At 42.4% G+C, this 25,580-nt stretch overlaps 1 protein-coding gene and 1 long non-coding RNA gene across 2 annotated transcripts in view; one reads left to right on the top strand and one right to left on the bottom strand.

Annotated features, from left to right (window-relative positions):
* LOC138961794 (uncharacterized) overlaps window positions 1-25,580 on the top strand; it is a 457,147-nt gene that overhangs the window by 142,821 nt on the left and 288,746 nt on the right. The gene's annotated exons all lie outside the window — the stretch shown is intronic.
* LOC138961772 (uncharacterized) lies at window positions 508-16,980 on the bottom strand. Its single transcript, XM_070333444.1, has 4 exons — window positions 16,481-16,980; window positions 12,692-13,469; window positions 2,613-3,131; window positions 508-1,895 (listed from the first exon to the last, which is right to left on the bottom strand). Exons 1-4 carry the CDS (start codon window positions 16,622-16,624, stop codon window positions 1,846-1,848), a joined length of 1,491 nt encoding a protein of 496 aa, XP_070189545.1. The 5' UTR covers window positions 16,625-16,980; the 3' UTR covers window positions 508-1,845.

The raw sequence follows: 25,580 nt of genomic DNA, 5'->3' as shown, positions 1-25,580 counted from the left end.
ACTTGATGAACGTGCCACGAACGTTTTTAGATTTTAAAGTATTTTTTTTGTTTGTTACATGTGAGAGTGAGTGGTTGTTCAGTCAGTTATCACTGGTTTTTAAAACCTAGTTGGCCATGAATAATAGTCCCGCAAGAGTGATCATAATGTTTGGCACACATTACTCTTTAGTTGATTGATTAATTGTTGTTGTTGTTGTTGTGTGTGTGTGTGTGTGTGTGCATGTGTGTGAGTGTGTGTGTGCGCGTGCGTTTGTGTATGTGCGTTTGTGTATGTACGTGCGTGTGTGCGTGCGTGTGTGTGTGTGTGTGTGTGTGTGTGTGTGCGCGTGCGTTTGTGTATGTGCGTGCGTGTGTGTGTGTATGTGTGTAATTATAAGTAACGCAGGTACACACACACACACACACACAGATATACAAATACTCAAACAACATACAAAAACAAACACAGGCAGAAACACACATACGCACGGGAAGAGACAGGCACAGAGGTAATAGTAAGAGGGTATTCATTTAATATTCTTTTATTTCATTCTACTTTAAACAACACTAATGTAGAACTTCAATTCTCTTCGTTGTGAACAATCATCGTGTTACAATCAAAAAAGTTATTACTCATGCATGCATTCACTCACCAAGACACATGCATTGTGCGCTAACAACTTTACACACGCACGCACGCACGCACACACAAACACACGCACGCACAAATCAAGCACATATACGCACGCAGTCTGTCTCTCCCTCTTTTTCTTCTCAGTTTTTCTCTTCTCTCTCTCTCTCTCTCTCTCTCTCTCTCTCTCTCTCTCTCTCTCTCTCTCTCTCTCTCTCTCTCTCTCTCACATTGTTACCAAACTTTTCATTCTTCTCTTGTCATCCAAACTCAATCATGTATTATGCTGTACAATATTTTAAATTTTTAAAACATAAATGTGAGATTCATAGAGATATTTATTTAATACTGTATAGGACGCAACAATCTTCTTTTTCATGAAAGAAAAACTTCAACCATGCAACACAATGTTTTCCAATGTGACCTGAAGAAACATCTTGTGGACTGTTTACACAATTACAGTTTAAACACTCTTTGGTCATTGTTAATTTCCTTTTATAACGCCGTGTCTTCAAGGTTAAATGGTAAACATAAATTCAGTGTCAAGATCTTTTCATGGTATTGTAGTTTCTGTCTGTTATTTTCCTCAAAGATGGATGATTTTAAGATAATCTTAATTATTTTGTAGTTTTTTTTCTCAAAGGTGGATGATCTTTCAGCCATTATCTGTGTTAACCTTGCACGAAAATACTTCAGTGCGTGCATTTTTGTATACCACAGTTGACACGAGAAGATTTCTTCTTCAGAACTCTTGTAGTAGACGGTCTATACATCAGAACCATCATGACTGTCGAGCAGAAGAAAGAAACCCAAAAAAACCAGGTGAGAAAGTAGAAAATAACAAGGTGAAAGTTCCCCGAGCGAAAGTGAAGCTACCTGTGTGCATGGCACCGTGATTGTACCTGTTTGCAACACAGTTGTGCGCACGGCACAGAGCCAGGAAACTGAGTACCCCCGTGTTTTGTGCACTGCACATTGTGCACGTGCAAAACCGTGGCCAGGGTCATCAATTCTTCCCTCGAGGGGCCAGTCGTTTGTCAGTCTCCTTCTGCCCCGACACGGAGGTGAACGCAGCACTTGCCTCCCTTTGTGTCTGGGGGCCGCGAGAGTTGTCTGCCTTGGCTGTCAGAACCAATGCCTCGCTTTCTACGGTGCGGAGCTGTCGTGGCCCGGATGTCAGAACCAATCAGAACCCGCCGTGGCTTTCAGTGCGGATCTGCCGTGACCCGCTTGTCAGAACCAATGGAGATCCTTGCCTGCTGTTTGCCCGGAGCCGTCTGGTGCTGAAACAGAAACCGCACACATTTGATTACGAGTGACAGCAGTATTTGTATGTAGCACTTGTTGACATATCTCGCTAGGAGTTGCAGTGGTGTAATGTTTTACATATGTGTTACCCTCTGAGATGTAAGCCTGACAACGAAGCATTGTCAACATTTCTGCCTCGTGGAAAACAAACGCGCAACAGCATCTCTGTTGCTTGTAGAACATGAAGCGAAGTCAGTTTCGCAGGTTACGCTGAGATGGGAGACGAGAACATTTACATCATATAGATTTCAAACAGCAGAATTCTTGTGTTTCTCAGAATGTCTTATATGCGTGTTTGGCAAGAAAGATACCCAAGGTAGAAACGTCGGAGCAAACGCATCTTATCTTGAAGAACCAAAAAGGTGTAAGTCATGCAACAGACACACCAGTACTGAGAATAACAGCAACAACAACAAGAACGACAGACAAACACACACAGAGACAGGCTGACTGACGGATAGACACACCCAAGAACGTGCAGCACATGGAAGACCGGCATAAAACTACCAACGTCAACCGAAAAACGAAAGAAAAGAAAATACGAGACGAAAACAAAACCAAACAAAACACACCAGCAACACTTGGCATTGCTTGTTGAGCTCTGTCCTTTGAAATAATTACGTGTATCCAGCATTGTTATTTGAAATTCTTGAATAATATTTGTTCAAGCCAAAACTTGTCCCAAGACTCACCTGCAACGCCGCTGCTATGAAAGTGATTCCGCGAGTGCTCTCCCGTGAGTGACGTCACCCGTGATCCCAGGTCCCCGCTGGCGCACTGGGCGGACGTGATGGTGGCGGAAGGAAAATGGCCGCTCCGCACAGAGGAAGTAGGCAGCAGGAGGGACCCATACCCGGAAGACAGCCTGCTGGATCCACCCCCAGAAGACATGGACCCGTAGCTGGCAGACAGGTCCGGGTAGGTGACTCTCGGATACGGGTAGTAGTTGAGGGTGGATTTGGAACCAGATCCGAACGGGAAACCGGCCCAGGGGTCTTTGTGGAGGGAGGAAAGGGGGTGGTGGAGGGAGGGGGCACCCAGTGAGCCTGAGAGGAAGGTGGGGAGGGGGTAGAGGGCGTCGTGGGGGGAACCCAGGAATCCACCCTGGGTGGAGGACGCCCCGGAGAAGGCCTGGTAGCCGTAGTGCTGGTGGTAGTACTGCGCGTCCCAGAACGACGGGGGGAAGTTCCGCTGTGACATCGGTGGGGAGTCTGCAAGAAAATAGAGAAGGAATCAATTGAAAGGATCAAGCTATAATCATACTAATTTTGGTCCCTGTGTTTGGTGTCAGGGGATATTGAGTCTAAGAAAGTACGCGGAAAAGAAAAACAAAACAATGACAAAACAAAATCACACACACACACAAGCAGACAATGTCAGGAATATTTATCTGAATACCATTTGATAACAAAGGGAAGTACGCGCTCTAATTGCGTACGAAATATGCAGTTGAGTAAGTGAAAGTTATGCGAAACCAATCTCCTCGCACCTGAGAAAAGAACACGCATTGAAATAAACAAGCGACTTTCATCCTCACAACAGGATCATTGCCGAACGTTCCTCAGTCTCATAGGCACTTTAACTAACACTTACGTATGAGAAGGAGTAAATTAAGACAACAACAACAACAACAACAACAACAACAACAACAACAACATTCATATGAACTAACTCAAATGACTGAACTACGTTGAATGAGAAAACCAACTGATCTCGATCGACTAACAGAGATATCATTCGTTTACAAATTCGCTTCTTAAAATGTATTTCGAATTTAGGCAGAAAAAAAGAAATGCTTGATTTAATGATAAATAAATACATGACTAAATAAATAAATAAATGAATAAACGAACGAATGAATGAATGAATCAATGAATCAATTTTTGTTTGTGTGAAACAACATGGTTTGGATTTTAGGGAGCTGACTGTCTGAAAGAGCACACAAGATTTATTTTCAAATTAATGTCTTATCAAAACCGTATTGTTTCACACAAACAAAAATTTAATTATCAATTTTATTAGTTTATTTATTCCTTAGTTTGTTTATTCGTGTATTTAGTTCTGAGTTTCTCTAAGAATGTTCTCCCATAGCACTACGTACGGTCGTTAGCAAAAGATTGTCTTCTTTACTTTCGCCGTAAAAAAAATGCTGAGCGTAAAACAATCACCCTCCATTATTTAACACTTTTCCTAAACTTCCTCATTCCAACAGAACACATCCGGCGAGCTAGGGAGGGAGGGAAGGACGAACGAAGAAGAGAGCAAGATCAAAAGCTGCCGACAAAACGACAGTCAAGCTAAACTGTTTATCGCAACCCTCTCGCAGCTTTCTCCGCTCACCCCGCCAAGGTCCGAAGACGTTGAAGAACGTGTTAAAGGCACGTCCCTACCCAGGCCCGGCGGTGAGGATCAAACCCCGGACCCTTTACCCCACCCAGACAGGGGCGCACGGGGCCGGGCGGTCCCGATGTCAGCCCGGAACAAACACGAGAGAAGCGGCGTCTCCAGTTGGACACAATTACATCAGGGGTGCAAAAACAACGCGGGGATCTCTTTGTGAAAGACCGCGCGCTGTCGTGTCTCCGTTTTGTCTGCCCGAGTCGCTGGTGTTTAGGGGGGGTAGACACTGACTTTGCCGTTTGACCTTTTGTCAGTAATTTGGAGCTTAAAAGTCATCCCAACGTCTACTTCCTTTTCTTTTTCCTTTTCTTTCTGTTCTTTTTGTTTTCATTTTGTGAGTTGTGCTTTTTTTTCGTACTAAGGGATTGTGTTTATTTGCTGCGCACTTCCGCCGGAAGTTTAAATTCAAAATCTCTCAAAATAAGCACCAGAAATAACAAATCAAATTGACATTACACTAAATTACAGTCTATGGTCCTTTGACTTAACAATAACATCGAATTAACGATTTGCCGAACGTATTGCCGAGTTAATAACATGCAATAATGCCAATTTACAGGGAGTAAATATTGTAAAAATGCAGCTTAACACGTCTTTTAAAAACATATTTATTCAAAGACACATAATTATCAACTACGAAGAAATGAACATGGAGATAAAGCTTTCTCCTTATACTTGTAGGACAACGCATGCTACGCTTCATGAATATAATTCTTGAACTGCATGTTTGGAAGATATTTTCAGAAGTAATAGAAACAAAATATGCCGGGGAATATCAGGATGATCAAGGAGCAGAACACTCTTATTATAGTAATCGAAGTACATTGTAAATAACTGTGGATTGCAGGAGCACTAATTAACATTTTGTTTCATGACTATGTATCTATCAGTAAAATAAATTGTGCATTGAGCGTATTGAACCGCCTGACACTGCGAGGCAATTTTCCTTGTTTTTTTTATAAAGACATTAAAATCTTTGAGTCTTGAGTCTTGAGTCTATTCTGCGTGTGTCAAAGAGCAACATTTACATTGATTGTGACAAAAATCTGGTCGCTATATGAAGATTCCATCATGATTAAAGAAACAAGAATTTTCTTTAAAATTATAAAACAAGATGTTAAATTCAGTAGTGTAGTAGAGTCTACAGATTAGTGTCTATTCGATTACCACATCCAGATACAACAGTTGTATTGTATTGTTTTGTATTGAATTGTATTGTATTGTTTTACATTGTATTGTATTGTATTGTTGTTGTATACTGTCTTATGTGCTTATCATCTTACTTATATAATCAAAATACACATTGAATATTATATAACACTTATATCTCACATTATGTAAAGACAGTAAAAAAAAAGTGTAAGAGAAGGAATACTGACATTAAATTAAATTAATCGCAACATCAATAAAGACAAATACAACAAAATCCAAAAAGCAAAATAGGAATCAAGCACAAACGAAGACAGAAAGAAAACCAAATAATGGAAGAAAGAAACAAAGAAAAGAACAACACGGAAACACACGCACCCCCCCCCCCCCCAAAAAAAAAGATTCGGAAACCAGAAGAAAAAAACACCCAAAACAAAACAAAATAAGAATTAGAAAAATGAACAACAACAGAAAAACGTGAGAAAAACAAAAAAAGAAGAAGAAGAAGATACAAAAACTTGAGAAGAAGAAGAAGAAGAAGAACAACAACAACAACAACAAGAACAAGAAGAACAAGAACAAGAGCAAGGAGAAGAAGAAGAACAAGAAGAAGAACAAGAAAAAGAAAAAGAGCAAGAACAAGAGCAAGGAGAAGAAGACTTCCACTCAGCCATACAGCCCAGCCAAACAAACAAGCACACAAACAAGCAGCCAGCAGCAAAAGCCGTATTGTATCTCTCCATGCCCTTTTCGCGCCAACAAGTGACGACTTTGCCTCCCTGTCTCCTGTCAAACATTGACTCGAGGATCGGGGGGGGGGGGGGGGGGGGGGGGGGGATTGTTAGAGAGAGGGGCGAGAGAGAGGGGGGTGAGAGACAGAGAGAGGGGAGAGAGATAAATAGAAAACAGAGATTGAAAAGGGAGAGAGATGAGAGAGAGAGAGAGAAAAGGAGAGAGAGAGAGAGAGAGAGAGAGAGAGAGAGAGAGAGAGAGAGAGAGAGAGACAGAGATTGCGAGAGACAGAGAAAGAGAAAGAGAGAGAGAGAGAGTGAGCGAGACAGACAGAAGAAAAGTGAGAGAAAGAGAGAGAAAGAAAGAGAGAGGACAGACAGAAGGACGAGAGAGAGAGAGAGAGAGAGAGAGAGAGAGAGAGAGAGAGAGAGAGAGAGAGAGAGAGAGAGAGTGTGTGTATGACAGACAGACAGACGGAAAGACAGAGACAAAGAGTGAGAAAAACAGACAGACAGACAAAACGAGAGACGAAGTCTTCGAAGAGAGAGAAAAAGATGTCCCCACATCGATCGACAGTTGAAGGGTGCTCAGTCCAGGACATTCTGCAGAAGGTTGTAAGCTCCCTTGAAACCACTCGCCTTGTCTCCCCTGTGTAGTGACACCTCCCTATCATTTGTTTTCAATTATTCGCCATGTTGGGCCATGGCAGTGAAAAGTCCTTCGTGCGGTCGTTTTAGTTGTAGGATGGTTTGGACAAGAGGAGAGACGGAACAACAGTGACAGTACTTGTTTTCTGGTTGTGATGTTTTTTGGTTTTTGTTTGGGGGGGGGGGGGGGGGTGTTGGTGATAGAGAGAGAGCGCGATAGGACAGGGGGATGGAGGAGAGACAGACAGACAGACAGCGACAGAAAAAGTAATAATTGATCGTTCTTTCTTAGGGGGGGGGGGGGGGGGGTAAACTTTCTACTAGCCAAGATGCAGGTTCATTAAAGCGAAATAAACCAGTAACTAAAAGAGATAAGTGCAAAATAACGTGAAGAACCTCCCCACCCCCCCCCCCTCCCCCAGTTTTAATCTTACACTGTTTTAAACGTTTGCAGGCGGTTAATGCCTACGCAAAAGAATATACAAAGGGCATTCAAACAATTAACAGTATCAGAATAATGAGGTCGCGGCTGCTTGACCTGTATACGTGTGGCTGCTATGTTTCAGATGAAACACACCATCCAGTCTTCGTTTTAAACCTTATCAAAATATATACCACATATATTTTAATTGTGCGATAAGTAATTTCAATCAAACGTAGCCGCTCTCAAAATTAAAACGTACGAAAATTATTTTTACATTTGGCCGACCAGCCACACAAAATATATTATTTTGTTGTGTCTATTTGAAATAAATTAATTTGAGTCAAAGGAAACCTTCATATTTATTTTGAAACCAAAAAATACCATGCGATGTCTGGTTGTATGCTTCGCTGAGGTTTTTTTTTAGTATGGAAATAGTTTAAACGCTGCAAAATGAATATTGGTTATAACAAAACGTTACTGTTACAGTACGTCATTCATTTCATAATTGATCATTTTGTTATGCGAGATTCATCGACGATTTTGAGATAAGTTCATTATTTGTACCATAAGTGTTTGTCTGTCTGTCTACACCACTGGGTCGACGTATACTGTAAATGTAACGTTTTTTGGGGTCAATGATTAAACGTTCCAATAACCTACAGTTCTTGGTTTTTTTTAAATTCTGAATTTTGGAACGTTAGCAGTCTATCTGTTTGTGGATAATAGTTTTGATATTCTGCTAGAGGACATTATAAGATGTTTGGTGGCTTGTTGACAGACCAGCTTTTTTGTTGGTCCAAGGGGACCATATATCGTCTTTTGTTTCATCTTTATCGACCAAGGCCGAAGGCCGCGGTTGATAAATATGAGACAAAAGGCGATATGCTCCCCGAGGACCAACAACAAAATGCTGGTCTGACGACAAGCCACCAAACATCGTTTTTGTCATCATTTTGGTTGTGCAACAAAATGCACAATAACCCACAGGGAGACGAATTTTTAGAATCCAACTCCGGGCCACAAAGCATCGTCACAGTAGCTCGAGATAACACGTCAACCTTGTATGTGACGTCAAACGTAGCTTGTTGACGCTTTTCTTCCAGTCTGAAAATGTACAGAGCTGCGATCATACGTGTGAGTTCAGTAAGTGTTAAGCATATTTCTTTTCTTTTCAAGTGTTTATGACTTTTCGTTGTGGATTTTGCGATTACAGAGATAAGTTGCAAATTAACCATGAGTCGCCGCGGTAATTGTCAACATTGATTGGGTCTTTGAGAGTGAATGCTTACAATCGTTGTCCTCGGAAACACAAATCCAAAGCCGCGATGGTTCCACACATCAAACAATCAGCCTGATTGGCTTTTACTTTGACAATCCACGTTTCACCTGAAAGCTCAAACCCATTCACCACCTCGATTTATTGCATGGGAAACATGAGATTTATTTCCCAGGTGTTTGTGAATGAAAACTCGTGAAAATGATGACAATACTCATAGTTGTTTTCTGCAAGTAGACACACGGCGAGCAACGTAAAACGAAGTGTCTATATTCAACGACAACAAGCCCGAAAATGGCAAGTGTTTGAGATAAATGCGTTTTTCCTGTGAAGAAACATTTTATTTCCATAGTTTTCTTGAAAGGGGTTAGATTCCTTCACTATTTTAGACAACAATTAATTTTGAAGAAATGATGCAATCGACAGAAGTATTTTTTTTACACAAAATGTTGCAATCGAAATGTAAACACTTTGCACTCAATATGATGGCTTTAAATTAATTATTTTCTTCTTAACAAACATTTTTACAATCTAAATGTTGTTTTAAAATAAATTTCCAGCGGCGCTCAAAAGTAACCTTCCACCTTTAGATATTAGAACTAAACAAAGCCTCGTAAACTGATTGTTCTGTTATGAAGAATTGCAGAGAGTAGCGCAAATAAAGGCTACCACTGCATGCGTATATAAAGCACATTTCCGCTGCTAAAACGTTTAGGAAAAAAGCAAAGAAACAAACAAAGAAACAATCAAAATACAACGAAACAAGCAACAAACAAAATAAAACAAACAAACAAACAAACTTAAAATTACACACATGAATTTCCATAATTGAGAAATGTCTATCAGTTTCATTTCAGGCGATCGTAACGCCAGGTATCTATATCTCTGCCAAACTGAGCGCTATTGTCATATCATGTTGTGTATTCGTCGAATTTTCCAGTGAAATAAATAATACATTCCACGTAAATGATAACAATATGTAGAACTTTAAGAAAAAGGACAGGTCCAAAACAAAAAAAAAGTGTTTGCTTGCTTATTTGTTTCTGTCCTGTTCAATAAATATAGATGAACGGCGTTTTTGTTTTTGTTGCTCGTTTGTTTCCGTTTTGTTGTTTATTGTTAGTTAGTTAGTTACAGGCATGAGACCAGCAAATGTTCAAAAAGTAGGAAACTAAGCCGGGGTCCAGGGGCCGCTTAGGCCCCTGGTGGGGTCCAGGGGCAACGCCCCGGTGGGGGGTTCAGGGGGGCGAAGCCCCCCTGACGGAAAATGAATTTTAGAATCATAAAGGCCATTTTGGGGCCTCTCCTGATAGCAAAAAAATAGATCATGCCTTTTTAAAAAGCTATAAAAACCACAAGAATAATATGTTTTAGCATTTTAAACAACTTACAGGGACACGACTGCCAACTAGTCTCGGCTCGCTCAAAATGACAATGACCAAGACTGTCAGTAATTCCTTCGCGTGACGTCTAACCCTCTTACGCCATAATGTGACGTCTTCAAATGTTAAAGTTTCTACCACAGACATATGTACACACACACGCACACACGCACAGACAGACAAAGTTACGATCGCATAGGCTACACTTACGTGAGCCAAAAAGCAATCAAGATAACTCATCAAAGCTGCTACAATGTCTGAACAGAGTGCACCTCCTCTACCCCCACCCCAAAAAAAAGGTTCTAATCTATAAATCGGTTGTTTTGCCTTGAGTTGAGGTGTTAATTTTCCTTATTCAGGCCTACCAGCAACTGCGGGTCACCGGCTCAGCGCAGACAGGATGGAGGGAAAGAGAGAGAGAGAGAGAGAGAGAGAGAGAGAGAGAGAGAGAGAGAGAGAGAGAGAGAGAGAGATTCAGATTTATAAGAAAGCTTATCTCGGTTGCAGAAACAACGGAGGTTGTTGTCTGACGTGCTTCCAAGAGCCCTCTGTGCTTCTTGCTATCAATGTGACGAACCAACACCTTTTTTCCACCAAGTCCGTATTTCACCACGCAGTGGCCGTTGTCGTACCACGTGCACACGGCCTGACCGGGAATGGATATTTTGGCGATACTGTCGCCAATGAGCTGGCGCCTTTCTTTCTTGTTGATAGTGACTGTCACTTCTTCTGACAGCCAGTTGGCTTTCCACTTGTTTTTCACACTTTGGTCGTCGATCGTAAGAGCTTCCACAGCCGACAAAACAATACGGAATCCAGACGCCATGATGCTACATTGTTCACCTTCGATGTTTGGAGATCGGGAGCCAATCAAAACAACCATCGGTGAATAATTAAGCCTCGGCAATAATCGTCGGAGATCAACAGCCAATCAAACGCGACCCATGATACTGCTATGGGTTCACGCGAGTGCTGGGGTGCGAATGCACTGACTTCAGTCGCAGACAGCTACAGCTGAACGGTTCATACCACCACCTATGGGTTCACGCGAGTGCTGGGGTGCGAATGCACTGACTTCAGACGCAGATAGCTTCAGCTGAACGGTTCATACCAACTCCCCCCCCCCTTTTTTTCTCAACGAATTTGCATCGATCTCAAGAATGGTCTGTGAGCTAAGGAAAATATCGGAATTCCGATAAAAATCGGACCAGTCCCATGTCTGTAGTTAGTTAGTTAGTTAGCTAGTCAGTTAAGTAGTTCGGTAATTCGTTAGTTAGTTGGTACGTTAATTAGTTAGTTGGTTAGTTATTCAGGCTCAGTGTCTTTTTGCATACATAAACCTGTACATTAAAAAACGGAATCCCACAGGACGATTCTAGCAGTAGCATTGTGAAATCTCATGTTATTCGTCACGATTTCTCTACGTCAAGGAAATGCACCCAGCGACGGTTCGTCCAAGTGTATGTACCATCTATTTATTATATGCCATGAGCTGCTTTTTTTGTCTCTGTTATTCTTGTGTGGAAATATCTCTTGTACTTGAAGAGTGCAATCAATGCGTCATGGATGCAAAAATACATCATATAGGTGCGAGAAATATACACCGCTCACTGGAGACTTGATCATGTAGTCTCTTTTTTTTCAGAGACTGACGACAGACATACTCTTGGCTTGCGTAACCTTGTGCATAAAAATAATTCATCTCTATTGTCATAAAACATTGAATTATAACAACAACAACAACAACAACAACAACAACAACAACAACAACAACAACAACAACAACCACTTTCAAAGGCGAAAAAAAGCATAGTTTTTCAGAGATCCTCCGCCATAAAAAATAATGGATGCATTTACTGCATCTTACGAAACAAAAACTAATAAACAGATGTTCCACGCAGGCTCACGTCTGTAAAATCCATCAACGCCAGATCTGAGTTATCTCCCGTATCGTATATTGCATCACAAATGAGGCGCACGCGCTCTCGCCTCGTGCGTCGATTTACATCAGATTCTTAGCAAGTGTTGCAACTCACATTCGGTGTAATATGATCAAAAGGGGAGGGAACTGCTTAATCAAGAAGGCAGACCAAGTGGTGACACACATTTACACCTGAAACATGAGCCTGTTTGCTGTTTGCTGTCGGCTGCGTATCGTCTGTTGGTGCTCGATATGCTTGAGAGGACTGTTTGTGTTTTTCTTTCCTTGAAGATTCAGCAAAGGGATGCAACTCGAGTACGTAATCGGTAGTTGTGGTTTTGGATGAGAAAGGTGTTAACGACATATTCAAGAAGGAGTATTGCGTTTTATGAATGTGGATTTTTTCCCCCGCTGTGCCGAACGGTCTACATGATTCGATATAATTCTCAGGTGCAGCGAAGCAAAAGCAGCAACACAGCAACAAACAACAACAACGACTATCACAACGAATGTAAAGAAATTGTAGTTTAGGAGGGATTCTATACTATTGATTAGTATTTCTGACAATTAGTCTATCCTGTGTAGAAGATGCCAGTTGAAGCAAATTCTGCTAGAATATTGCACGTCCGACCTTACGTAAGACAACATACCAAACCACACCATATCACACCACAGCACAATTTTAAAAAAAATAACATAACACACCACACACAAAAAAGAAATAAGGAAAGGTAGAAACAAACACAATAAAATACAAAACAATACAATGAACACGGTTACAGCACAGCACAACACAACAAATCCCTGTGACAACCAAACACAAACAACAGCAACACGCACCTGTGCTAGAGTGTCTGGTGGTGGCTCCAGATCCATAGCTGCAAGGCGAAGACGAGGCGCTCAGCGCTTTGGAAAAGTGATCGTCCACCTCCGATGACGTCTCCTTGTCGTGATACGTCAGCACCACGCAGTTTGACGTCACGTATTGCGTCTTTTTGGGCACACTGACGTCATTGGGCTGCTCCAGATGCGACGGGCTCCTCTTCAAGGATGAGGAGTAGGACGATGATGGAAGCAGCGACGATGACGACGGGAGAAAAGAGGAAGACGGTGGCGCAGGAGGAAAAGCAGCGTTGTAGCCTTGTGTCGGAGGACGGGAAGTGAAAGCTGACGAAGACGAAGAGGAAGAGGCGGGGGTGGGGAAATAGGACAGGGAAGGGGAGAGGGTGGAGGCCGACGACCCGGCCAGCAAAGGAGAAGCAGACGACGGCGACGACGACGACGATGTGGTCGCTGCAGCGACGGGGATGGAGTTGGTCGGCGGAGGCCTGGAGAGGTGATGGCTAGGCGGAGACAGCGATAGCGGTTGCTGCTGATGATGCACGATTCCAGAATCCGCGCCGCGACTCAGCTGGTGGTGATGGTGGGGAGGCGACGACGAAGAACCGCCGACGCCCAACGACAACGACGACGGCGACGATGAGAAATCTGTCGAGGATGGCGGCGGTTGTGGTACGGCAGCAGCGATAGCTCCAGCAGCAGCAGCCGAAGCGGCAGCAGATGACGATGATGTTTCTCTGCCTAGCGACTGCGGCATCCTGACATTCCCCCCTCCCGCCTGCAGCAGACAACATGAAGAAAAGATGTACAAGACGAAACACGGGAAGTTGTGGAAGGTTGGGGGGAGTTGTAGGGGGGGGGGGGGGTATAATAAGAGTAAGGGATGAAGGCAGAGAAAAGTCTGAAACACGATGAAACACGATGAAACACGAGAGAGAGAGAGAGAGAGAGAGAGAGAGAGAGAGAGAGAGAGAGAGAGAGAGAGAGAGAGAGAGGGAGAGCCAGAGAGTCAGAGAGAGCCAGAGAGAGAGAGAGAGAGAGAGAGAGAGAGAGAGAGAGAGAGAGAGAGAGAGAGAGAGAGACAGCCAGCCAGACAGCCAGACATCTTGAACAGACAGCCAGTCAGCAAGACAGCCAACCAGACAGGCAGACAGACAGACAGATAAACACACAGACATACAGGTCGACACGCAGACAGGCAGACAGACTGAGGTTGACAGACAGAGACAGAGACAGAGACAGAAAGAAAGCTAAATCTGTTCGTTTCGCGTGAGGTCTGAAGTACAGGAAGCGACTATGGTGCACTAATGCAATAACCTCGTCCCTGACTGATCATTCCGGATACACGGCACTGGGAAGACTAACACAATGTCTATATATAGAGCATTTTGTTATTTAAGTCTGAGAATAAAAATACAACACATATGTTTAAAACAACTTTATTGTAATCAGTTTCATAAAAAGAGTACAGTTCTTTTTTTATCTTTTGATTTTTTTTCTTGCGCGCATTGTTCTTTCTCTAATATTACTGTCCTGTCACATTTTTGCTACAGTTTTGTCGTCCAAAGAAAGAAAATCAATAAAAACATATCAAAGGAGAATTCCTTATTTCAGATAATTTTTTCACAGGGCAAAATAGAAAATACATTGACCACTATAATGCCTAACTAAAGACTTTACATTTCCATTCGCGATAATATGTAGGCTATACGTGTATAAAAATGATGAGTAAACGGTTTATAATAACATCAGAACCAACGGACACGCATACACGCAAAATGAAACAGGAAAAAAACAAAACAAAACAAAACAAAACAGACAGACAGACAGACAGACAGACAGACAGATAGATAGACAGACAGACAGACACATACACAAACACATAAACACAGAGAAAGACAGACAGAAGCAAAAATAACAAGTCGAAGAGCCGGGAGAGAGAAAGTTTACACGATGACTTTTCGAAGCGCAACAAGTTTGCAGCCAATGGCAGTGTGCAAAATATGCCAAAGGCCGCAAAGCCAAAGCAATATTGGCATTGATAAGCAGGGCCATGTTTGCATGTTTATTGTACACTTTGCGCACACAGGGCTGCTGGCAACACCAACAAACACAAAATTGTCAGTTCAAACCGAAACATGCATTGCCGGTACTTGACTGCCAATACCGTTGTAAACACGAAATATCTCTTGTGGTTTGCGCTGTTCATTTGTCTCACTGTTGAGTTTTTTGTTTTGGCTTGTATTTATACATAGTCTAGTGTTTGCAACCATTCTACATGTAACACGAATGCCCAAATATGGACGGAATCATGCTAAGTTCAGCAATAGGCCTACCCCCCTTAATTTTTCGACTGACACTATGGAATCTTATTTCAGGCAAATTTAGACGCTCGTGCATGTTTTTTTGCTTGTTTCGTTTTTGGATTGCTAAATATTTGCTTTGCTTCTTTTTCTTTTTCTTAATCAAAGGTGTCCAACTTGCAGTTCTCTTGGTTATCAGTGTAGCTGTCCTCAATCCTTTGGCAAAATCATAAAAAGAAAAGAAAAACAACTGACAAATTCAATTTTCTTCCCTTTTTTTCCCCCGCTTAGAAAATCCAGTGTCAAACCGTTGAATATAAAACACCACAAAAATTCCACCAACACCTACAAGACTGAACGACATTTATCGATGTTATATCCTTGATATTAAAATACACGATACAAATTAGCTCTTGGCCTGGTCCGCAAGGAGAAAACGAGAGAGAGAGAGAGAGAGAGAGAGAGAGAGAGAGAGAGAGAGAGAGAGAGAGAGAGAGAGAGAGAGAGAGAACACGATACAAATTAGCTCTTGGCCTGGTCCGCAAGGAGAAAACGAGAGAGAGAGAGAGAGAGAGAGAGAGAGAGAGAGAGAGAGAGAGAGAGAGAGAGAGAGAGAGAGAGAGAGAACACGATACAAATTAGCTCTTGGCCTGGTCCGCAAGGAGAAAACGAGAGAGAGAGAGAGAGAGAGAGAGAGAGAGAGAGAGAGAGAGAGAGAGAGAGAGAGAGAGAGAGAGAGAGAGAGAGAGAGAGAGAGAGAGAGAGAGAGAGAGAGAGAGAGAGAGAGAGAGAGAGAGAGAGAGAACACAAACATCAACAACAACAATCTTCGCCCGCGTTATCACCATCACAATCATGCATCAATGAAACTTAATTGAAGATTTGCAAAATTAGAACATTTGCTTTTCATACATTCCCTTCTATATAGAAATAAATGTCTGTGCTTTTTCAGAAGTAAACGAAGAAAGTAGCCTACACGCAAAAAAAAAAAAAACATGAGAAAAAGAAAATCAGAGAACGATAAAATCGAACAAGTATCACAATGTAAACACACACCTTTGCGAGATTTCGCGACTTAAATTGTAACACACAAAATAGCACTGCAGACGGAAATTAAACGTCTTAATTACTGCCCCCCCCCCCCTCCTCCCCCTCCCCCCCCCCCCCCCCGCAAAAAAATGCTTTTAAAATAAATTCAACCGCCTCACTAAATGACAGAATCAGAACTATACCGAAAAGGAAAAAACAACAATTGTAGTATTTCTGCAACATCAATTTCTCCCAGAGTAAAGACGCACTGGAAGCGAGCTGCCGTACCTTGCAATTTTGTTTTGGCGAGAACGAAATATCATCTTCTCTCTGAGTTAGCGGAGTCGAACTGCGGCAACAAATAATCCACATACAGAATTTATCCAACATCGCCAGCCATTCCAAGCCTGCCGTTTGAAATGACAGCCCACACATACACTTGTGTCACTCCACTTACCTGAGCATCATAATCGCTGCATGCGGCGCTGGCGGAGTTGTAGTTGCTGTAGTAGACGTCGGCGATAGAGCGCTGGTGGTGAGGGTGGTGGTAGGGAAAACCAGACGACAGGTTTTGATGATACATGAGTTCCGCGCAACTCATCTTGCTTGGAGACTGCGAATGACGAAGTCCCGTTCACGACCTCACTACAAGCTAAACCTTGGTCCGATGTCCTGTCATGAAATCCACACTGACACTGAATTGTCTCAGCGACGAATGACGAGTCTGGAAGATTGACCAGCGAGAAAGCCGCGCGGATCTCTTTCACCTTCTTTTCCACTCTGTTGTTTGTTGCTCTCTGCTAAAAGCGATTTTCGCTTCACCGCGGCAACACCGTTTCTTAATTGCGACAGTTTTTCTTGTTGTCCGTTTTTGTCTAAGTTTTGTGTTGCGGTACTGTGAAGTGAAACTCTCTAAACACTCTCTCCAGCTCTGACTTCTGGGCACGCACAGGCACTTTGAGGAGGTATTCTGAGAATGGGGTACATTTGGCATATGCCAGCTTCTCTGAGCCACAATCTCTAGCCCCGCCCTCTTCACGCGCTGCTGTCAATCACCCGCCTCGTGACGGCCCACTGGGAGCTTCTGCCGTGGTTAGGGTTGTCTTGGAGGACGAGACACGGTGAACGAGCTGTCTCGGCGAGCCTTGGCTGGCTGTTGGTTAGTTAGAATGATGCACATGTATGTATTGCGGAGCGTAGCGTCGTTTGAAAGTAACTGCTGCTGATGCAGTAGAGGTGCAGATGAGAAGAGAGAGAGAGAGAGAGAGAGAGAGAGAGAGAGAGGGAGAGAGAGAGAGAAGGGGGGGGGGCTGAAGGGAGGAAGGGGAAGAAAGAGAGAGAGACTCAAAAACAGAGAGAGAGGCTCACACGGTCGGAGGGAGAGAGAGAGAGAGAGAGAGAGAGAGAGAGAGAGAGAGAGAATGGAGGGGGGGAGGGGGGAAGGGGGGGAGGGGGGAAGGGGGGGGGGTTGAGGGAGTGGAAGCTCCAACATCACATTTCAGAAATTGTCTTGTTTCTGTACGAAAAACTGCAAGTCCTTGATGAATTCATAAAGAGAGAGAGAGAGAGAGAGAGAGAGAGAGAGAGAGAGAGAGAGAGAGAGAGAGAGAGAGAACAAGAACAAGAACAAGAACAATTCTTTATTTAACGAGGGTAATAGAGTAAGCAGTGATCTGCTTTTTTACATCTGGCCCTCGCCCTAAAGAGGGACTAGTCTAAAATTGCTAAAGAATAAGCAAGTAAAGAAAACTACTGCTACATGATTATAATAAAATGAAAGTAAGAACATATCATCAATTTACATACAATACATTGCTTAAATGAAAAATGTAAGTTCATTTAACATGAGTTAAGAATTATAGAGTAGATTGCACTGACGCAACAAAGCTGTGAATGCCATGCCCCTTGACATACACTGCATTTTCATTTTCATTTTCATTTTCATTACTTTATTGTCCCATCGCTGGGAAATTCGGGTTGCTTCCTCCCAGTGGAAAGCTAGCAGCAACGGAGTCGCGCTACCCGGTGTCTGCGTGTTTAGGTGTATTCAGCCACCTGCACTTATGGCAGAATGACCAAGGTCTTTTACGTGCCATTGTGATGACACGGGGGTGGGACATGGCTTCCGTCTCTGGGTCATTCGAAAAAATCAGTGTATACATAATAATAATACATTGTTAAAATGCACCGGTTGTTGGTTTTAACAACCAATCTAGCGACAACAGATGTTTATTTAGACTTCATGAGATAAGACGTATATCTGGTCTTAAAAACGTTTGTGCTGCTAGTTTGCCGTAGGATTGTCGGAAGAGTGTTCCAGAGACTGCTACCTGAATAGACTAAACTAGATTTGAATAGGTCAATCCTAGGCAGAGGCATGTTCAGTCTCATCAATTGGCGTGAAGTTTTTAAGTGATGACGTCGAATACGTGACGTAAGTTGATGCATGAATTCTTCCGGACTACGTCAGTCAATTCCAAAGATCGCTTTTGTGATGAAAAGATTTGCTTTAGAGTTTGCTGTCCAGAAACCCGTCAAAAAGGAAGGGAAAATGTGTATGAAAGAAAGCAAAACAGGAGCAGAGTGATACGATAGGAATACAGAGACATATTTCTAGGGACTTGACCCTTGCAGGTAGGTGGACTGAAAGTAGTGTGTGAACAGAACAGAACCAATTCTGTTTGTTTACAACCGCATGAAAGCAGGAAAGAGATCGTCGTCAGATTGAATTACAATAACATTAACATGCTTCCATTTGAAACTTCTCGGTCTTCATCGGGGATTGACGCCCTCCCAAAGTCTAATTGAAGCCCTCCGTCGCTTCGCTCCGTCGGGCTTCAATTAGCTTTTGTCGGGCGTCAATCCCCGATGAAGACCTCGAAGTTTCAAATGGAAGCATGTTAATGTGTAATTATTATGAGCTGACTATCTGCGCCTCGATATTTTATTTATGTTCTTACGTTTTATGTTGTTTATTGTGATACATCACACCCGAGTTTCTCGTAATTGAGATAATAAAGTGTTCTATGTCTATGTCTATGTCTATGTCTATGTGACAGACGAACACAGACGACTGGGTGGCCGAGTGGTAACGCACTTGCGCTCGGACACTACCAGCATGTTTCCGCATATTGAGCCAGAATTTTTTGTTTTGGCAAATCGACGTTGCAGTTCCGGAGCAAATGATCAAATTTGCTTTGCGAATTTGCGTTCAAACGTGTTTTTCCCATAATATAACAATGCACAGCTAAAAAATATGGCCAAGAACTAATCTATGGTACTTCGAAGAAAGAAGAATAACAACATTCTTGTCCATTACGACTTGCAATTTACCGTGTGGGCTGTAAAATCTCCCTACCCTCAAAGCAGACGAAAAGCAGACATCTTCATTTTCTTCCAAGGGAGAAATCGTTGGTCATAAAGGCTTGCAGGACCCAAACATACTTCTGCACGCTTTCTTTTCTTTTCATATTCAGTTGCTCCGCAAAAATGAAATGTCATTGGTTTTCTCAACTTGTCAAGTCAGTCAAAACGACCGCAGAACACAAAATTGGGAAATGACACTGATTGAAATACGAAAGATCTTCGATGCCGAAAGAATAAATGACGTCATGTGGTCACACCTATCTCGAGAACTAGCGCCCTTCCGTTATCTTCACACGCACTGTGGAGTGAACGACATTGTTATGACACGTACGTAGGATAACAGAATATCGATCTCTGCGGTGGTCAGAATCTTTTTTTTTTTAAATGTCCTGTACATCTATTACGTCGTACATCCCCAGAGATTTCAACATTTGAGAAGTCCTCACGCAACATCCTAAAAAAACAAAACCCCATAAAAAACAAAGAAATAACAAGAACAATGCTGAACATGTATTTCCAGATAGAGTGACAGATTTAGAATAATCGTCAGAGAGACAATGACGTAATACAGTCGAACCTGCCTACAACGACCGCCTAAGGGACCGACCAAAAGTAGTCGTTCGAGACGGGTTGTCGCCATTGACAGGTGAATTCTAATTCATTCCTAAGGTTTTGAGTGATGTGTTGAAGATGGAATTTATCCAAAAGTAGCATCATTATCGATTACTTCCAGTAAACGATTTCCCAGTATTAACCATTCTATTTTTAGTATCATCAGCTTTTGGGAAAAATCCAATGGACGATTGTATTACCGTGCGTCGACTGAAAAAAACACACACGCTCAAGTCATTTTTTGCAGCGTTTAGTTTTGTAATTACGTCATTCCGTTTCCTTTTTTTGTGCAACACACACACACACACACTTAAAACACACACACACACACACACACACACACACACACACACACACACACACACATACACACAAATGCAACACACGCACATGCAAATGCACACACACACAAACACACACACACACACACACACACACACACACACACAAACACACACACACACACACACACATACACACACTCATTTTCTCACTCACACACACTCATACACACACACACACAAACACATACACACACACATACATACACACACAAACACACACAAACACACACACACACACATCCACGCACACACACACACACACATACACACAAACACACACACACACACCCCTCTCCCATCCTCCCCTCCACTCTCATCCTTCCCCCCCCCCCCTTCCATCAACCCCCCCCCCTCCACCCCTCAGTGGCGGCAGAGTGTAAACAAAGAACGGCCTCTCCAGGAACTCGGCTCACTCCGGCACAAGGTTCCCAAACTCGCGGGGCGGCGCGGCCCTCATACAGCGTCCTCATTGTTGTCGGCAACATCAAAGGCTCGGAGGAACAGAGGGAGGAGAGGGAGACAGGTAAGAGGCCCAGGTAGGACAAGCGGTGTGTGCGCATCTCACAAACACAGCGGCCGCTGCTCCGCCTGTTTGGCTTTCCCTTGCACCGCATATGCTTCCAAATTTAATCAATTTAACCTTGCTTTGTTTCGCTGTGTGCTTAATCAGTTTGGTGTCGTTTGCCGCGTGAAAGAGAATCAAGTGTGTTGGGTTTGTTGGAGTGTTTGTGTTTTGGTGTGTGTGTGTTTTGGTGTGTATGTGTAAGTGTGTGTGTGTGTGTTTGTGTGGGCGGGGGGGGGGGGGGGTGGGGGGGGGGGGGTCGGTTGCATCTGGTGATAACAGTTTAGACCGTAAAAAAGCCTGATTTGTGCAATTTTAAAATATTCATTTTTTCCTGGACAGAAATTGAATTGAAAGTGATAGTATGTACAGCACCTAAACGAGGGAGAAATTCTGGGAGCAAAATGTCCTATTCCTTATTATCTCATGCAAAGTGCAGGCTTTTGGTTTCGTTGCATTTTGCATTGAAAATGGCGTGAGTAAGCAGATTGTTGTTGTTGTTGTAGTTGGTTGCATGTATTAAATATTGTCAACTACATATATACGTCTTGCTTACCTGAGATATATATCTGTCGTAAAACCAATATCAGACCGGTTGATTCAATCTTCGAGACAATACTTTTGGATTCAACAATCAACAGCCAGCCAGCATGCCACACAAATAGCCAGCATGCCAACCATTTTTTTGGGTATGTAAACTTGAAAGGGACAACCAAAGGTTTATACTTTCTTGAAAATCTTTGTTTCTTTTGTGTACTTTACAGTATGTTTATAATAGACGAGGAGCGTCAATAAGCCTCAATTTAATACTTACTTTTAAATGGATTATAATTTTTAGGTATTGTTCTAGTATAATATTCACTAATGTTGCATTGATATTACTGGCACCCCTTTTAAACTGATATGGGTTTTACCTGTACAAGGCATCGATGTGAATTTGTGATGTAGATATGTGGCTGGTTATGTGTGAGTATGTAAATAATTGTGTGTGTGTGTGTGTGTGTGAGTTGTGTCTGTGTGTGCATGACAGTGTAATGTACGTATGTATGCATGCATGGTGATGTGTGTCTGCATATGTGTCTGGTTGGTTTTTATTTTATTTTTACCGTGCCGTGCCAAGATGAAATCCTTTTGCAAAATTGGTGAATAAATATCTTGTATCTTGTATCTTGTATCTTGTATCTTGTATCTTTAATAGGACGAGGTCGACTTCGCAAAGTCTACTGCACGAATCTTTGGCTGCATGTCTCCCGAGGAAGTGACAAAAATGTCGAGATCTCGAGAACAAAGTTTGTTTCGGTGACTTCAACACATCAGGAGTAGAAAATGAATCGTAAGGTCACCGCCAGGCTGTGCATGTGTCGGTATTGTATGTCATTAATCTGACTCGCAAAGACACTGCCCTGATGCATGAGTGCAATACCGTGCTTGTACAGGGTGACCCCAAATAATTGCAACCCATACAAATGTTTTTAACTTCTACATCTGTTGACCGAATAACTTCATATTTGGGGAACATCAATTTCAGCCTATGCATGACCCTTCCACAAAGTGACGATTTTATAGGGTAAATAGTCTGACTTTTGTGCAATTTTAAAAAAGTTGCCAAATTCGGTTATCGACTCAACAGTATACGAGGTTTGAAATTGAGCGGTAGCCAAACTAACTCGATTTAAGCCCTGTTAAGCGATGTTAATTTATGCACAGGCTGAAGTTTATGTCCCCCAAATATATAAAGTGATTCGGTCATCAGATGTAGAAGTCATACAAATTTTTGAAAGTTGTCAATATTTTGGGGTCACCCTGTATAGTGACCAAGCTGGATAGACAATAATCCCGTTACACAAGCTACTTAACTTTTAATGCACGGAAAGGTGTGGTCCTCCATATAGAAGCAAGCCTCTTGCATGTGGCATGCTTTCAGTATTCGCACAGATACAATCGTAGCTTTAAATCTCAAGCAGCGGTTGAGATTCTTTTATTTTATAATTTTGTTTTTGCTTTGAGCGATTCAAATATTATAGCTAGTTGCTCTGCCATGCCATTGGAAACCATGAGTTCTCTTGAAAAGTGTGTATGCAGTATACAAGGAGAGTAATGAATTAATCTATAAAAAGTGCGATTACTTACTGAAAAAACCCGGGGCTTGGGCGTCGAATAAATGACTAGATTAGTAGATGATAAGATTAATTGGTTCTTCACAATTCAACATTTTGCGGTTATTACGCTCTAGCCTACTAATCTTTGATACTTAATTTTGATTTACAGGATAGGTAGAACTTGTGCACGTTTACTTACTGTAATCTGTTTATTGAGTCCATGAAATAGATTTAACTCCAATTAATCAACTTTTACACAATCAGCTAAGTACAGATCTTTTATGTGGGTGTACTTTTTTTTTATTTTTTTTTTTTTTAAAGATACTTCGCTTAATTCCTGTGTAAATCATTATGTAAATCATTGCAAAGGAACTCCTTTTTCAGACCACCGAATTTAAGACTTTTGCCATTTTAAGACCCTGTTTTTTCAGATTTTCTGTTCATAAAGCTCTGAAAATTCACCTCCATTTTAAGACTCTGATTTTTCAGATTTTCTGTTCATAAAGCTCTGAAAATTCACCTCCATTTTAAGACTGTTTTTTCAGATTTTCTGTTCATAAAACTCGCCCCCATTTTAAGACTCTCGCCTCTTACGATTTTTTTTGTGGTCAGAATTATAAATGTTTTAAAGGGGGGGGGGGGGTGTGGACGTTCATTATGAACCTGTCCAGGCTTTTGCCTGATATAAGAGCATCCTCCCACTAGGACTCATACCCAAAACCTGCATGATAGGAATACCATTTCTGTACAGAGTGGGATTTTGTTTCTTTGTTGCAGAATTGCATGATTTTGAAACTGACACCTGTATCCTTCTGCGAAAGACCGGCACGGTTGGCCTAGTGGTAAGGCGTCCGCCCCGTGATCGGGAGGTCGTGGGTTCGAACCCCGGCCGGGTCATACCTGAGACTTTAAAATTGGCAATCTAGTGGCTGCTCCGCCTGGCGTCTGGCGTTATGGGGTTAGTGCTAAGACTGGTTGGTCCGGTGTCAGAATAATGTGACTGGGTGAGACATGAAGCCTGTGCTGCGACTTCTGTCTTGTGTGTGGCGCACGTTATATGTCAAAGCAGCACCGCCCTGATATGGCCCTTCGTGGTCGGCTGGGCGTTAAGCAAACAAACAAACAAAACATTCTGCGAAATTCATTCCGAAAAAAAATCGACTCTACACAGTATCAATAATGAGAATAACTATATACGATTATGTCGATGGAGGGTTTAAACATATGCTATTATGAAAGCTCAACAGAGATTCTATACAGGTAGCAGCCTCGCTGTTAATTCCTGTTATCCGTCCACGTTGAAGGGTGCTCATATGCTATGTAAACTCCCGGAGAAATAGTTGGTGGTTTACACTCTCAGGAAGGAAAGCACCTTTAAAATTGTCATACCATAACTATCTCTTGTTGACAAAGAACAGGGGATTGGACGCCGGAGAATAAGTAGATTTAGTGCTTATCGAACTAATTACCAAAATTGATTATGTTGATAGAATATACTGTCGATGTCGCATATTTAAACCCTCGATCGACATAATCATAAATAGTTATTATCATTTTTGATGTAGAGGACGGAAGAGATTGGTTTTCCCTGAGAATAAAACACGCAGAAAGAACATTCGACGAAGGTGTTCAGAGACCTGTACAAAAAAGAATTGACAGCATGTCTTTATTGCCATTTAGAACAAATTAAATCTACCCCTTGTTTTTGATTGATTGATTGACCGAATGATTGAATGGTTGAATGATTGATTGATTGATTGACTTAATCATTCGGTTTTTTTTGTTTGTTTGCCTTTGACATATAACGTGCGCCACACACAAGACAGAAGTCGCAGCACAGGCTTCATGTCTCACCCAGTCACATTATTCTGACACCGGACCAACCAGTCCTAGCACTAACCCCATAATGCCAGACGCCAGGCGGAGCAGCCACTAGATTGCCAATTTTAAAGTCTTAGGTATGACCCGGTTCGAACCCACGACCTCCCGATCACGGGGCGGACGCCTTACCACCAGGCCAACCGTGCCGGTAATCATTCGTTTGCATAGATAGGTTATTTGTGATTTTTGGCTCACGTAAGTGTAGCCTATGCGATGGTAAACTTTGTCTGTCTGTGCGTGCGTGCGTGCGTGCGTGCGTGCGTATGTATGTATGTGTGTATGTCTGTGGTAGAAACTTTAACATTTTTGGCTAAACACCGAAATACTCATTTCACGTGGTTAATTTTCAAGCACCATCTTCAAATTATTGAAGCAATGATCAACATTGTGTCGGCATGTGTGTAGTTAAAGCGTGTATCCAAAGAAAACGGGTGGTGGGGGGTTTTGAAGGGGTACAAGCAGTTGACTGATTTGTGTCGTGTTTGGCATGTAGACGGCAGGTCAGGTGTCAAGATCAGGTCAGGGGTCGCGCGAAGGATTGTGGTCCAGTTCTCACCTCGCCGATTCGCCGGGGAAGACGATTTCATGTTGTTCGGTTTCTAAGCTCCAGAAAAGTAAATAAAGAAGATACCAAAGGGAGATTTCCTACAATTTGATCTGCACAGCGTGTTTCCAATGTCCACGCGAGGAAGA

Source organism: Littorina saxatilis, linkage group LG3, assembly GCF_037325665.1.
Source record: "Littorina saxatilis isolate snail1 linkage group LG3, US_GU_Lsax_2.0, whole genome shotgun sequence".
Lineage (NCBI taxonomy): Eukaryota > Metazoa > Mollusca > Gastropoda > Littorinimorpha > Littorinidae > Littorina > Littorina saxatilis.
This window is presented reverse-complemented; position numbering and strand designations above follow the sequence as displayed.

Excerpts from the sequence above, each read along its gene's own strand:
- LOC138961772 (XM_070333444.1), bottom strand. The coding sequence starts at position 16,624 with ATGAGTTGCGCGGAACTCATGTATCATCAAAACCTGTCGTCTGGTTTT. Across the intron at positions 13,470-16,480 it reads GCAGCGATTATGATGCTCAG|GCGGGAGGGGGGAATGTCAG; the intron begins GTAAGTGGAGTG and ends TGTCTGCTGCAG. Across the intron at positions 3,132-12,691 it reads CACCAGACACTCTAGCACAG|ACTCCCCACCGATGTCACAG; the intron begins GTGCGTGTTGCT and ends ATTTTCTTGCAG.